Consider the following 14143-nt stretch of genomic DNA (forward strand, 5'->3'; position numbering starts at 1 on the left):
AGGCACAGAGTATGAAATGGTCAAATCCAGGAAATGTACTGAAATCAATATTGGTAAGATTCAGTGACTATCCAATTTGGAGTGATAGGGAGAGGGGCGGGTCCATGGAACAGAAAATGCAAGGCGTGGAGCATGAGCTGTGGCCATCCCAGTAGACACGGAAATCTATACCTTTCCCAGCCATGCCAGGAGAACTATATTTTTCTCTCTTCCAAAATCCTGTGGGCAATATTGTCCCTTTGGTGTTCACTCAATATTCATTGGCTCTGTATGTAATCATTTCTATGTTGAAAACATAGATACTCACCACAACAGCTCGTAAAATATAAAACTCTGTTTCCTCCTCTTTAAGTAAGTTGCGCTGAGAACGAAATGTGATAATACTTGTAAAGTGTCCAGTCGAGTCATTGCTCAATATATAGGAACCGTTACTGTAGTTTTTGCTGTTGGTGTGAACATTCCAGCATTCCCAGCTCCTCAAAATCACGGACTTTGATTTACATAGGCTTCTTTTTATATCCAATACAAAGTCACTGTTACATGAAAGGAATTCTGCAAACGTTTGGAATGCGTAAATACAGGTAACAGAGAAGAAAGCTATGAGAAGGATAGTAAATGTTGAAATTTTTCAAAAAGTATACATATTCGTGCACATGTGTATTTATCTATATTTATCTATGTCGATACAGACAGATTTCCATGAATGGCACCTATCCATCTGTCTTGCTAATTCGTGATCTCATTTTTCCCTAGTGCCTATTCCTAAAACTATTTTCTTGAATCATAAGCATATGACGTTTTTCACCAAAATGAAACAGAATGCGAAATAAGAAAACTCTATTTTTAGTAAACCACGAAGTCTGTTTTGTCATATTTGTTAATAGGATCGTTCATTGATTTACTGAACACACAGTGATTACTGACTATGAATTAGACTCAGCGGGGGGCTCTGGGTGGGGGGCGCACAGAGTGTTGGAGATCTGAGAGGGACATCGACATGGGCTGCTGTGAGGTGAGCTCTGGGTGCAGGGGGAGCCCACAATGTGCCCTGTGCGTGCTCACAAGTGCCGGTCGCATGGGGGCCTGTGAGCTATACGTGGAGGATGAACAGGGCACACAGTACAATTACTGGGAGATATACCTGATCTTACCAAATTTCTGGAATTTAGGTGCACAGAGTTCCTTTTACTTCAAGATGAGATTCTTGTCAAAAACAGATGGAGAAATAGGACTTATAACAGAGTCGAAGCGATATGATCTAATTCTTATTTTAGGATGTATGAAAGCCTGGATCTTGGAACTGCCCCCCATGTTTAATGGGCTAAGAAAATCCATTCGTTTCCTTAAAAAAGAAAGTGTGTGAACCTGATATGAAGGGCTTAGCCAAGTGAGAATTTGGTCTGTTTGCATTCATTTTATAACCAAACCCTCAATCTTCTCTGTAAATTCCATTGTACAGATGTCTGACAATCCCAAGAAAAAAAATGTTGAAACTGAGGCTCTCTTCAGAGAGAAGTTGAAGTTCCCCATGCATTTCATCAAAAGAATTCCCAAATGCATGCGAAATCTACCATAGAATTGTAGGACTATTAGACAGTTTTATTTCTACCTCATAAAAATATCTCAAAACCTGTGGGAGTTTTATGAAGACAGCACTCATCAATCCGTATCATTCCCAATTCAGGGGCCCTTGAGACGCATCTCCAAGCAATTAGGGATGTTAATTTTGAAGCAAACTGTCACATGGTATATACTTCATTATCAGTGAGTGATAGATTGTTTAAAACCTTATCTCCCTCCAAAATCTTCCTGCATATATATATTTTATATATAAAATTTATATATAAAGATTTATGCTACATAAAGTTTATATATATATAGGATATAATATAAGGTATAATATATTTTTATATATAAAATTTATATATATATAAAAGATTTATTTGTTATACTCACAGACACAAACACACATTTTTATATATATAGGGTGTCCATGTACATATGTATGTTTGTGTCTGTAAGTATAACAAATAAATAACATATATAAAATTAGAGATTAATACATATATGTTTAAAATAGAGAAGTTTACTGACAAAAATCCATTAGCAGCGTGAGTCAGTACTTTGCCTCTAATGTCCTGTTTCTCTCATGGAAATGAAACTGAACTAACCTTACAGATAAAATACACAGTGCATTTGATCATTTTCTTTCAAAAGTCCTCTTCAGGTCAGTTGTTCTCTTCTTCCTTAAATGTCAATATTTCCCTCTCTATCCCCCCAATAAAGATTAAAGCAAAAACATCCCCAAGTGCATTTCTTTTCTTATCTCTGACTTGACAAGCTCAGCTCCTCCCAGAAATGTGTCTGGGATTGCTCCCGATGCCATGGAAAGCTGCTATCCATCCCCCTGTTGGTCTTCCACAGGGCAGGGCAGGGCAGGGCATTCCTGCCTGTGAGACTGGGCAGGGAGAGAAGCAGGGGGTGGCGATTAGCAAGGGGACAGCCTGGGCAGCAATCAGAAGATTAAGGAGAAAGGAATAAAAAATGGGACAAAGGCAATTTATTTTGTTCCCACCCCATCTTAATTCTATAAAATAATTCTGGATAATTTCTTCTCATACTCAGTTTGTTTATTACGTGTGTGTGTGTGTGTGTGTGTGTGTGTGTGGTAAATTGTGGAGCTGTTAGGCAATAATCTGTTCTATGCAAGAAAAGCATAAAGAGAGCTTTCAGTAAGCTCTTCCTTCCCCCCTTCCCTTCCAGACATGCTTCAGTCTTTGCTCTCCAAGGAAAAGATCTGTGCTTTAACATAATGTGTGAAAAGGAAATGCTAATGTCTCCCTAATTGTAACTTTATGTGTTCATCAGTGTCAGGAAGTCCTTCCTTACAGCATGTTCACATTCCACTGCTAATGCAGAAGCATATGCCCGCTTGTTTGATCTTCAGTCAGTGGCACCCCGCTGCCCCTCTTCCCAGTGCAGAGAGTTATGGGACGATAAACTGCAAAGGTCCTTTCCCTTCCACGTATTTCCTCCAAGCTTAACTGTTTCCCATTCTCCCGTCTGTTCCTGTAATCTTCACCTGTGCCTTAGGAGCTGTACCTTTAGAATGACACCCAGCCTTACCCACCCTGCAGCTTACCCAGGCCCCTGGAAACATCGCATCCCTCCGTGACTTGGAGCACACTCCCCAGGTTTATTCCTTGTCGTCATTTGCAACCCACTTCTTTTCTTCGTCCTCCATGAGGCTGCCCCAGAGCTCCTCCCAGGTCCCTTTTCGGGGCTATTGCTCTGCTGTGTTACCTCAGGCCCTCAAACAGGCAGTTGCCTTAGGAGAGGTCTAGCACCTTTATGAATACATGAATAACACAGCCTGTAAAGCCGGGAACTTTTAATTTAGTGATCATATAAAAAGTCCTAACCTTTTTTTATGGAAGGTGGTGAGATATGCACATATTTTGCACAATGAGCTGTCTAAACATTTAGGGTCGTAAAGGATACAGTAACAGCACTGAACTAGGGGCTTCATCCTCAACTTGCCACCTTGGGTAAGTCTTTCCCCTTCTTCCTGGCTTCTTACTTGATCAATAATTTGAAGGGGTGAGTCTTGCTCAGCTATGAGATCTCTTCTAAAGCTAAAATAATCTTTCCTGAAGATGGCATGGTTTTGCAAATTTTGACACTCTGAACATGAAAGAATAACTCATTTTGATATCCAAGTAGCCAAGTAGCTATATATATATATCCAGCGAGAGTGAGAGAGAGTAAGAGTGAGAGAGGGATCTATATCTGTGTATCTATATTTATATCTGTATCTGTCGAAAATGAGAACAAGGTTAAGAACTTGGGGTTGAGGCTGTTCCTAGTAGAGAGCTGAGGAAGATCCAGGCAGTCTGCCTTTCTACAATCTGTCAAAGTTTAGGTAAGCCCAGGTTCTAAGACTCAGTTGTGTGAAGAGCTGAGGTCGGGCGGGAACACGTGCATAACTGTGCCTGGAATATGGACTCCTTGCCATGCTTCATCCAACCCTTATCCTGGGAGGGATATGGATGCCCTTCTGTCATCTCTCTGCTTTTACACTGTTGAAGGAAGGATTCATTCCTTCTGTCCCACCCCCGTGGCCAGACTGCCATCTGCTCGGGTCGGACAGGTTAGCCTGAAGCCATTGGTTATGCTTAAAAGAAATCTCATGTATGGAGGAGTGAATACAGATGTCTACCACCAGACGCTTCAAATAATCAATGAGAGTTTCCTGTCCTTTCAGACAGTGCAGCCTGGGATACTGATGCCACGTCTTGGCCAGGTCCCATTCATGTCTTGTGGATGGGTTCCTCTTTCCCTATTTTCTGTCTGGGCTCTAGAAACTGGATAAAGGGGAGCTACAAAAATCATTTTTCTTTTTGCCTCATGGAGAAGAACTAAAGGTCAGTTTTAATTTTTTTCAGGAAATGTGATTTTTACTGCTGTTCTTAGTCCTCTTATGTATCTGCTGTGGTCTGAATGTTTGTGTTCTTCCAAAATTCATTAGTTGAAATCCTGGTGTTCAAGGTGATGGTATTAGGAGGTGGGGGTGTGGTTGGTGCTTAGGTCATGAGCCCTCATGAATGGGACTAAACCTTTTTTTTTTTATAGGATTTTATTTATTTATTTGACAGGGAGTGAGAGAGGGAGCACAAGCAGGGGGAGAGGCGGGCAGAAGGGGAGGGAGAAGCAGGCTCCCTGCTCAGCGGGGAGCCTGACTCGACACTGGATCCCAGGACCCTGGGATCATGACCTGAGCCGAAGACAGATGCTTACCTGACTGAGCCACCCAGGTGCCCCAGGACTAATGCTTTTATAAAAGAAGCCCAAGAAACCCCCTCACCCCTTCCACTGTGTAAGGACACAGCAAGAAGGAGCCAGCTCTGAAGGAAAAGTAGGTTTTAGCCAGATACCACATATGCCGGTGTCTCCCTCTTGGATGTCCCAGCCTCCAGAACCGTGAGCAATACATTTCTGTTCTTTATGAGTCTGATATTTTGTTATAGAGCCCAATTGGACTGAGGCAGTAACTTTGTAAAGATTATAGTAATCTATTTATTGAGCATTTTATACTGGCTACTCCAAGTACTTTACACATAGTATTTCATATAATATTTACAACAAGCCTAGGGCGTGTGCACTATGAAATTATCTTAGATAAGGAAACCGAGGCTTTGTGGCTTGCTCAGTGTCTTAGTGCAAATAATCGCCTGAGTTAGGGTGGAAGAGTCCCACGCCAGAGCCCAAACTTCCCGCTACTGTTGCGCACTGCACAAGATGGACATCCTGTGTACTTGTAGTACTTAGCAGATCCGTGCCATTCCCCTTCTTAGGTCTGCATTATATCATAAGGGAGTAACGGTTGCATTGTTTCCATCCATATTTATTAAATGTCCTTCAGGGCTGGGGGCTCACCCGAGGTGCTGGGACCATGCTGGGGTAAGGCAGATGGGTCCCTGCTGTCAATGGGCTGGGCCCAGTGGAAGGATCAGATGTCAATCAAACAGTCACACAGATTCGTAAACACAGAGACAAACGCTGGGAAGTAGAAGGAACAGGGACATCACTCACCTCCTACTCCACCGTTTCTGACTCGGTATTTTTACTTTCCACGGGCTTTTCTACCGATTGCTATTTTAGTAGGTAAGGAGGGAGGGTCCCTCAGTACGGACCTTTCCTGTTTGCCTTGGAGAGATTTCCTTAAATCGAGAATAAATGAGAGAAGATTAGGTAAGGGATATTGGGCGGGTAAAGTAGGTAAACTTGATTGTTTAAATAGATGTAGTTCGGATTTGATTTATTGTCTGTGAGGACGATGGTCCTCACATCACGGGTACTCCTTCTTTTCCAGTTAGTAAGAAACTGACTCTGACATGCTCCTTTGCAATGGGCAAGGCTGTTTCAGACCTCATTAGGTCATTACAGCAATACTTCAAGAAAGGTGCCATTGTTATTTCACAGAAGAGGAAGCTGAGGCATGGAGAAGGGAAGGACCTTGCACAGAATCATTTCTTCCACGAAGTGATGAGCCTAAAATCACCTCCTGACCATGCTTGTTCCCTTGACCTTTTCTCTGTTCCACGCACTGAAGGTGATTTCCATGGTCATGGTTACTCAATCCTTCTCAGAGTGATTTTTCCCCTGAGCATTTGCGTATTTATGGGCTGTGTGTAAAAGGAAAGCCTCTACCTTTACAAAATTGTGAATTAAATATACAGCATAGACAAATGCAGAGGAATTAATAGAGGGAAGCAGAATTTTGCAGGTTTTTCCCTTTTGGAAAACTTTTTGTGTTTGTTTTTGCAACAGCCCAGTGTGAAGCCCTAGGTGGGTGGCCAGAGCAGGGAGCGCAGGAGTGTTCCAGAGGATGGAGGAGGGCAGCTCCGTCTGCACACAGGCGCCCAAAGTGCTGAGAGCTTAGCCTGTCTAGAAGGCTCTAGAGAAGGACCACATACTCCTGCATTTCTTCTGTGCAATTAAAAGCCGCTCCCTTGACTCACTTGAGCCCCTGCTTCCTGCTCGGTGAGTGCCTCGAGCCTCTTGCCACACCGTCCCAGGGCTCATCATACCTTACTGCAGACTTCTTCCTCCAGCGTCCCTGTGCCCGCCCTCCTCACAAGTGTGGCACACAGCAGGGGGCCAGGACATGTCTCAAGAGAGAAGAAATTGCTCAAACTACAGAATAACTTTTCTGTTATCAGGGCTGATGTTTGAAGGAAACATGAGTTCGAAGGTCACAGAATCCCCTTTCCTCCGAAAGTGTAATTATGTCAGTGGCACTTCACTGCCTGGTCCACATTTGATCTAAGCTACTTAATTTCTTCGCCCTTTTTTCTTGCTGAAAATTCCTTTCCTCTCAGGTCACAGAGAAGGGACTGATGTAATCATGAAAACTGACACCTCGCACTCACTTAGTCACGGACGTATTGATGTCCTGACATTTGTGCCAATTGCAGGGGGAAAGAAAGATGCAAGGCTGCCCTCCTCGGGAGACCATTCTAAGCATGACTGTGGCCAGCGGCTCTCAGATGAGGGACCAAGTCCTACCCATGCCTACAACTCGCGGAAGCGAGATATCTTAAGTGTTGAAGTAGAATTGTTTAAAGGTGTTTTTGATGCACAGAGGAAATTCCAGTCTGCCTGGGAAGAGGGACTTCTTCCAGCACCAGGCAGGTAGGACTTCTTATACTGGGTACTGAAGCATGGGTAGGAGTTCACCAGGTGGAGGAGAGTGGAGTAGGGCCAGAGCACAAGAGCCCTTTGTGCAGACGGACCCCTGTGTGTGAAGGCAGGAGGAACGATGCAAATATCTTTATGGATTTGCAGCTGTGCAAATTCTAACCGTGAGGAATGAGGCTGAAAACTTGGGCTAAGATCAGATGCTAATTGGCTTATGTAGCTTCCTGTGTGGTAGATTTATTTGGTAGGCAATGAGGAATCACTGAAAAATACTGATCGAAGGGCATTAATGCAATTGATGTGCTTTTTAGGTGAGGAGGACCTTTCTTTTGCCATGTGGAGGACAAAATTGGAAGGGCTGTGGAGTGGGGGAGCGACGTGGAGGCTGGTGTTCAATCCTTCCGCTATGAAGCTATTAGCAGTAGAACTGGAAAGAGAGAGGCTGTGGAGGCTTTACCCAGTGGGATGCAATGGAAGAAGGGAGGACAGGGGTTGAAAATGTAACAGTGACACGTGAGGATCAGCTGACTGGGGACAAGGGAGAGGAAACATCTCAGGATGGCCGGCTTTCTGGCTCAGTGTGCTGGGTCTCAGTCGCCGAGTAGGGGCTGCATTGTACCCTCCTGTGTCAAAAACTTTAAAAAATAGCCTGGGGTACGGAAGAGTCCCCTTGCAACCACTCTGGAGTTGTATTGTGTCCCTTTTCTAAAGAAGAGGAAAGTAACCCAGTGCTCAGAGATGTTGAGTGACATAGCCAAGACCACCCAGCTCCTCTGTGGCAGGACTGGGGTTCAAATCGAGGTCAGCCCACCTTGAAGCCCACCCTGTGAGGGGGTGCTGCCCCCATGGGGAGGTGCCCCATGTGAAGGAAGCTAGGGGGTCACTTGCAAGGCCGGGCTGGCACTGATGGCAGGATAGAGATAGTGGGGCGGCTTGCAAGGGTAACTGGGTAAAGGCGGCTTTTTTTATTTTTTCAAGATGTCAGCAAAAGCATCTTTATAGGCAAGGCAGAAGGAACCAGTGCAAGAGAGGATTCCATTTCCTCCAACAAGGGGAGGTCTGTGGAGTAAGAGGACTTTATGGGTGCGAGTGTAGGGGCCGGCCTGAGGACCGAGGCCGGGATCCTTTCCCTTGGACACAGGAAGCAAGGGCTTTGTGGAAGAAAACTCCAAAGGGAGCAGAGAGGAACTGAGGATGGGAATTCCCGGCAAATTGGTGGGGAAGGCTGGGAATCAGGGAAGTCTCGCACTTCAGGACGCTGGGAAAGTTAGAGCAGCGTGCTAGGAGTTGGTCTGAGAGGCGGAGGCTGCTTGCACGAGGGCTGTGTATGGGGCTGGTCAGTGTCGCCTCCCACCTGTCCAGCCATGGGCTCAGCGGCCCGCTCCATGGTTGGTCTCACTTCCCTTCCAGATGCTGCTCTCCCAGGCTGCTAGACCCTCACCCTGGGGGAGATAAAGAAATGCATTTTAATTTCTACGAAAGTGAGGCCCGTGAAAACAACACCGCTCCCTCTACCAAGTGTGGCTCTTGCTTCTCTGGCATATTCTAGCAGTCACAAGTAGAAAACCAACACGGGTGACTCATCCATTTGTGTATTTCATTTTAAGCCGAATGAGCAACTCCTGTGTCTCCGATGAAACACATGGTGAGCTAAGGGATCGTAACCTAGAGAGAAAAGCATCCAAGTCCTGTATTAGATCCGGCTTTCGGAAGACATTGGTACATTCTGTCAATAGTCACGGAAAGGCTGAATATGTTGCAGGTTTCTATGTTTGTGTTGGAGGGTGTGCCAGGTCTGGGTGGACGATTGCGGGGTCCTGGGCCCCCCACACTGCTCACAGTGTCGACACGTATTGTCTGCCCTCTTCTCCCTTCCACCCCGAGTACAGGGTATTGATCTCTGATGTCTGTGTTGCTATCGTGTTAAACCTGAAGTGTTGGGTTCTTATCATTTCAAACCGTTGTCTTTCTTCAGGGGACTGTATTTAATTTGTACCTAATTTCATTCAGTCCTCTGGTTGATCTCTTATGCCACGTCTATGTGTCGTATACCTTTTTAAACCATTGATTCAATTAACACTAGGAAACACAATTCTTATCATTATTGTTATAATGAATTCAGAGGTGGGAACACACGTTAAATGTTACATCTTATAAATCCTAAACTCAATTTTGGAAAAGATTAGGTAAAAAATATTCTCAGAAAAGATTACGTAAATAGACTTATAAACACGTACCATTAGTTTGTAATGTCTCTACCCCATCTTATCCCGTGTCAGAGTCAATGTTTGTAAGGCAAGGGAAACAAAAGCAAAAATGAACTATTTGGACTTCATTAAGAGAAAAAGCTTTTGCCCAGCTAAGGAAACAGTCAACAAAACCAAAAGAAAATGGACAGAACGGGAGAAGATATTTGCAAATGTCTTATCAGGTAAAGGGCTAGTATCCAAGATCTATAAAGAACTTACCAAACTCAACACCCAAAAAAACCCAAATAATCCAGTCAAGAAATGGTCAGAAGAATGAACAGACACTTGTCCAAAGAAAATATACAAATGGCCAACAGACACATGAAAAAATACTCAGCATCACTTGGCATTGGGAAAGACAAATCAAAACCACAATGAGATACCACCTTATACCAGTTAGAATGGCCAAAATTAACAAGACAGGAAACAACAAATGTTGGCGAGGATGTGGAGAAAGGGGTGCAGCCACTCTGGAAAACAGTGCGGAGTTTCCTCAAAAAGTTGAAAATAGAGCTACCCTACGACCCAGCAATTGCACTACTGGGTATTTACCACAAAGATAGAGATATAGTGATCCAAAGGGGCACCTGCACCCCAATGTTTATAGCAGCAATGTCCGCAATAGCCAAAGTGTGGAAACAGCCCAGATGTCCATCGACAGATGAATGGGTAAAGAAGATGTGGTCCATATATACGGTGGACTGTTACTCAGCCATCATAAAGGATGAAATCTTACCATTTGCAACGGCATGGATGGAATTAGAGGGTGTTATGCTGAGAGAAATAAGTCAGTCAGAGAAAGACAATTGTCATATGGTTTCACTCAGATGTGGAACATAAGAAACAAAACAGAGGAGCATAGGGGAAAGGAGGGAAAAATAAAATCAGACGAAATCAGAGAGGGAGACAAACCATAAAAGACTCTTAACCATGGGAAACAAACTGTGGGTTGCTGGAGGGGAGGGGGTCGGGGATGAGGTAACTGGGTGACGGGCATTAAGGGGGGGCACGTGATGTGATGAGCCCTGGGTGTTACATGCAGCTGATGAATCACTGAACTCTACATCTGAAACTAATAATATACTGTATGTTAATTCATTGAATTTAAATAAAATAAGATTAAAACATTAAAAAAAAACATGTTTGTACGTGAGCAGGAGGCTTCTGTGTGACCCTCAGTGAGGTGCTGGTATGTCCACCGGCAGAAGTAGTCACAGGACACCATATCCTGTTGGGGCTGCACACCTAGTGTTTCATAGGTAGTGACCTCACGGTTTGCTCCGCCCCCTGGAATGACTTGGTATCTGATGTCTTTTCCTTAGGAACCGTGGAGCACACAGCACATCCCGGCGCTGTTTTCCGCCTTCTGTGGCCTCTTGGTTGCGCTTTCCTACCATCTAAGCAGGCAGAGCAGCGACCCCTCTGTGCTCCTGTGAGTAACAGGCACACAGCCGTGCCTGGTTCCCGCCGCCCGGCCTTGTCACAAAGGGGACAGGGCCCTGCAGTGCTCTGAGTGGTTGGACTCCAGCTACTCACCTAGCCAACCCCTGGGGGAAGGTGGGAGAAATGCGGAACAGAGCAAACACTACTGAAAATCAGGGGTCAACTTTGAGCAAACATTTCACCTTTGCTCTGCTGCTTTTGGAGTAAAACACGCAATGCTGGGAACAGAGGGCTTGGGTGAACAGTGGGGGAAGCTCCCACCTCAACGAGGGTCCTTTCTGGGTCCATTAAGCAGAAGGGTTGTGTTTTGTTCTGTTGCTTTGTGTTCTCAACACGGCGGGGCCCTCTGGGTTCAAAGTGAGGTTCGCACCTCCATTTAAAATACATTTAATGATCATCTTTAGTCACTTGAAGTATGCTTTCCTATCTTCCCTTCAATCTTGTCTTTTAAATCTTTGAGAAATATGTGCTTTGGAAGTGGAAACGCTTCATAGGTTGCCAGGGTTTCTGGTATCAACCAAGTGAGCGTGATCAGACAATCATCTCATGTGATTTTTCCAAACTTACGGAAGATTTGGACTGAAGATAGCCGTAACTCTTTGGGGGCCTGAGAAACCCTCATTTTAGGCTGCCAAAATGAAAGGCACAGGAAATGGGCAAAAGTTAAATACGGTTTGCACAGCTTTTCTTATCAGATATTTTGCTGATGTGTTGAGTTTTGCTGCCATTTTTTTTGAGGATGAAGCCCTGGCGGGCTGACCAAAACAGAGAGTCTCTGTAAGCTTAGCTATTGGCAGTCAGGGTGCCCGTACCCTGTACTTGACTCCTTTAACGAGGACGGAATCTGAAAATCAAAGCAGGGTATTTGTGATGACTTGACTATTACGAACTCATTAAAGGAGAGAGAGCCCTTGCTTTTGCCAGGGGTCAGGCGAGGCGGTTTACCTCGAACATTGTAATATGCACGTATTTTTAAAAGTAAAAGCTGTGCATTTGTTCCTTTGCAGGTCCTTTACTCACTGTAAATTGCTTCCTAAATTTTTACACCAAAACCTGGAAGAGTTGGCCGCAGACCCTCTCCCCAAGAAGATGAAAGATTCGGTGGTGAGATATTTGTGTTGTATAATGTATGTAAGGGTTTTGCTTAACATGGTGTGGAACTTGTGGGGAAAGCTCAGGTCGTCAGCGGAGCTCCGGCTAGCCGGGAATGAGAGTCACCCATGCCCTGTCTCGGTCTACAGCTGACATGTGGACCGTTGAGCTGCCTGGAGGGTGTGGACCCTTCCAGAGCCTCCCGAAGGCAGATTGCTGTACCTGCCATAAGCACTCCCTTGGTCCTCAGTTGCTGGCAGTTGCTTGGACATTGGAATGAAACAAGTTCAGTCAATTGCACCCCCTGCTGGCACCAAGCAGCAGGCCGGCTCTGCACAAGTAAACCCTCCTCCAGCCTCCCCCAGGCTGGGTCCTGATGTGCTCCACGCGGTCCTTCCCATCCCTTCTGGCCTCAGCCTCATGCTGAGCTCAGAGTCCTCTGCCCACGTTCAAGATTGATGTTTGCACAGCCTTTCGGAAGAGCCCTTGGGTTTTAAGACTTACATCTGGGATGTTGGAAAAGGGGGCAACTATATTGCTTGGAGTGCGTGGAGGGAAAAGGAAAAAGTAAAAGAAAAAAGAAAGAACAGAATACAAAGACTGTAGAAGAAGGATGCTCTTTGTCCACCAGGAAAATGGCTTGGGGGCTTTCAAACATCCTTTGAGCAGGTGTAGCCTCTTTGGTACCAACTTCCAAACATTGCTCCTTTAAAAAGCAATTGCTCCTTGATTATGTAATCTCCCAATCATTTGTGTGTTGAGTTGGAGTGGTCTGCTGTCTCGAAGGCACGCTTGTCCAGTGTTTTTTTAGGAATGACAGATCAACAGAACAGCAGTTAATGACCCATTGATTGCAAGTTCCTCCAGCCAGGAGCGGCGGTCTGGTTTGGCTTGGTCTCCACAGTGCCAGCACCTGACACATAGTACATTCCATTGCATTTAGATGAGTTAAGCTGCAGTCCGCAATTTTGAGACACTGTGCAGGACTCAGTCAACATGATAACATAGTAAAACATTCGTACTCAGCCCCCTGTGGCTTTGAATGTGGCTGCAGAGGAAGCTGAGGCTTGGAGGCCTTTTTGCTACCACAAAGGAACCAAAGCTCGGTCACTATGAATAAGGGCAAGGTTCATGAATTTTAAAAGCAAAGGTATTGTCTGCAAGCAAGGCAGTAGGTGAACCTGTGGGGCTGATGGGATGGCAGCTAAAAAAGGCAGAAAACATTTGACATTGAAGTGTAGCTCAGCAACCTGATCTCTGATGTTGACGCCAGGAGACTCGCGAGATCAAACTGACATTCCTCGGTCAGTTTCTCTAAAAGCCAGGGAATGGCCTGATGTCAACCCAAAGTTTTCCCGTGGATGTCTGAGAAAAACTGTTCTCCCCGGATGTTCCTTGATTTCATGAATGATGAAGACGCTTTCTGATTTATTGCACTGAAAAATAATGTGCAAATAACGATGAAATGCGACAAGCAATTTGCTTGGCAGTTGCTGCTAGCATCTCATTAGGATAAGTAGATGCAGCGGGCTGGGTGTTGCCTTGGTCAGTGTTCGTATGCTTTGAAACACTTCGTATAATGCAGACACATAGCTCGTAGGTGATTTAATGTGATGTGTGTGTTCTTTGCTCTGAAAAGTCTTCTGGTCTAATGAAAATATTTTAACAGGACTACCAGATTCAGCTTTTACAGTTTGGTGCATAAAACATTTGTGCCCTAGTGCAAGTAGAAGATTTTCCTTCTTGTCTCCGATTTTGTTTCTCTCTCTTTTCTTAAAGTTCACTTTGTGTGAGTAGCCCTTAAGGAGTGCCCTTAGATCAGGTTTCCAGCCCTTCCTCCTATTCCAATTCATTTGGCCTGTGATGGGGCCTGGGAATCTGCATGTTTTCAAGGTTGTGCCCACAGACTGAGCTTCCAGGGACCTCGATCTAGAAACAGAGATGCCTAGGGCTCCAACAATGAGCCTATACATTCCTGTAGGCACAGTGCCAACTACACACTACACGCTATGCATTAGCAAAACGCAGTAGTTATTAACAATGTAACCTTTCCTCTCCTGGCTTAGTTTCCTCTAATCCACCGCCTTAGGATCCTGGTCTTTCTGTTTCTACCCTCACTCATCCTCATCAGTCGCTACCCTCTTCACCCATTCAGATAC

General features: G+C 44.9%; 1 protein-coding gene across 1 annotated transcript in view; it reads left to right on the forward strand.

Moving 5' to 3' along the window:
• Positions 1 to 14143, forward strand: part of PCNX2 (pecanex 2) — a 296677-nt gene that overhangs the window by 127074 nt on the left and 155460 nt on the right. The window contains exons 16-17 of the mRNA XM_034662505.1: positions 10772 to 10881; positions 11900 to 11996. Coding sequence (XP_034518396.1) covers positions 10772 to 10881; positions 11900 to 11996 — 207 coding nt within the window. The remainder of the gene's footprint in view (positions 1 to 10771; positions 10882 to 11899; positions 11997 to 14143) is intronic.

Source organism: Ailuropoda melanoleuca, chromosome 6 (assembly GCF_002007445.2).
Source record: "Ailuropoda melanoleuca isolate Jingjing chromosome 6, ASM200744v2, whole genome shotgun sequence".
In the NCBI taxonomy this organism is placed as follows: domain Eukaryota; kingdom Metazoa; phylum Chordata; class Mammalia; order Carnivora; family Ursidae; genus Ailuropoda; species Ailuropoda melanoleuca.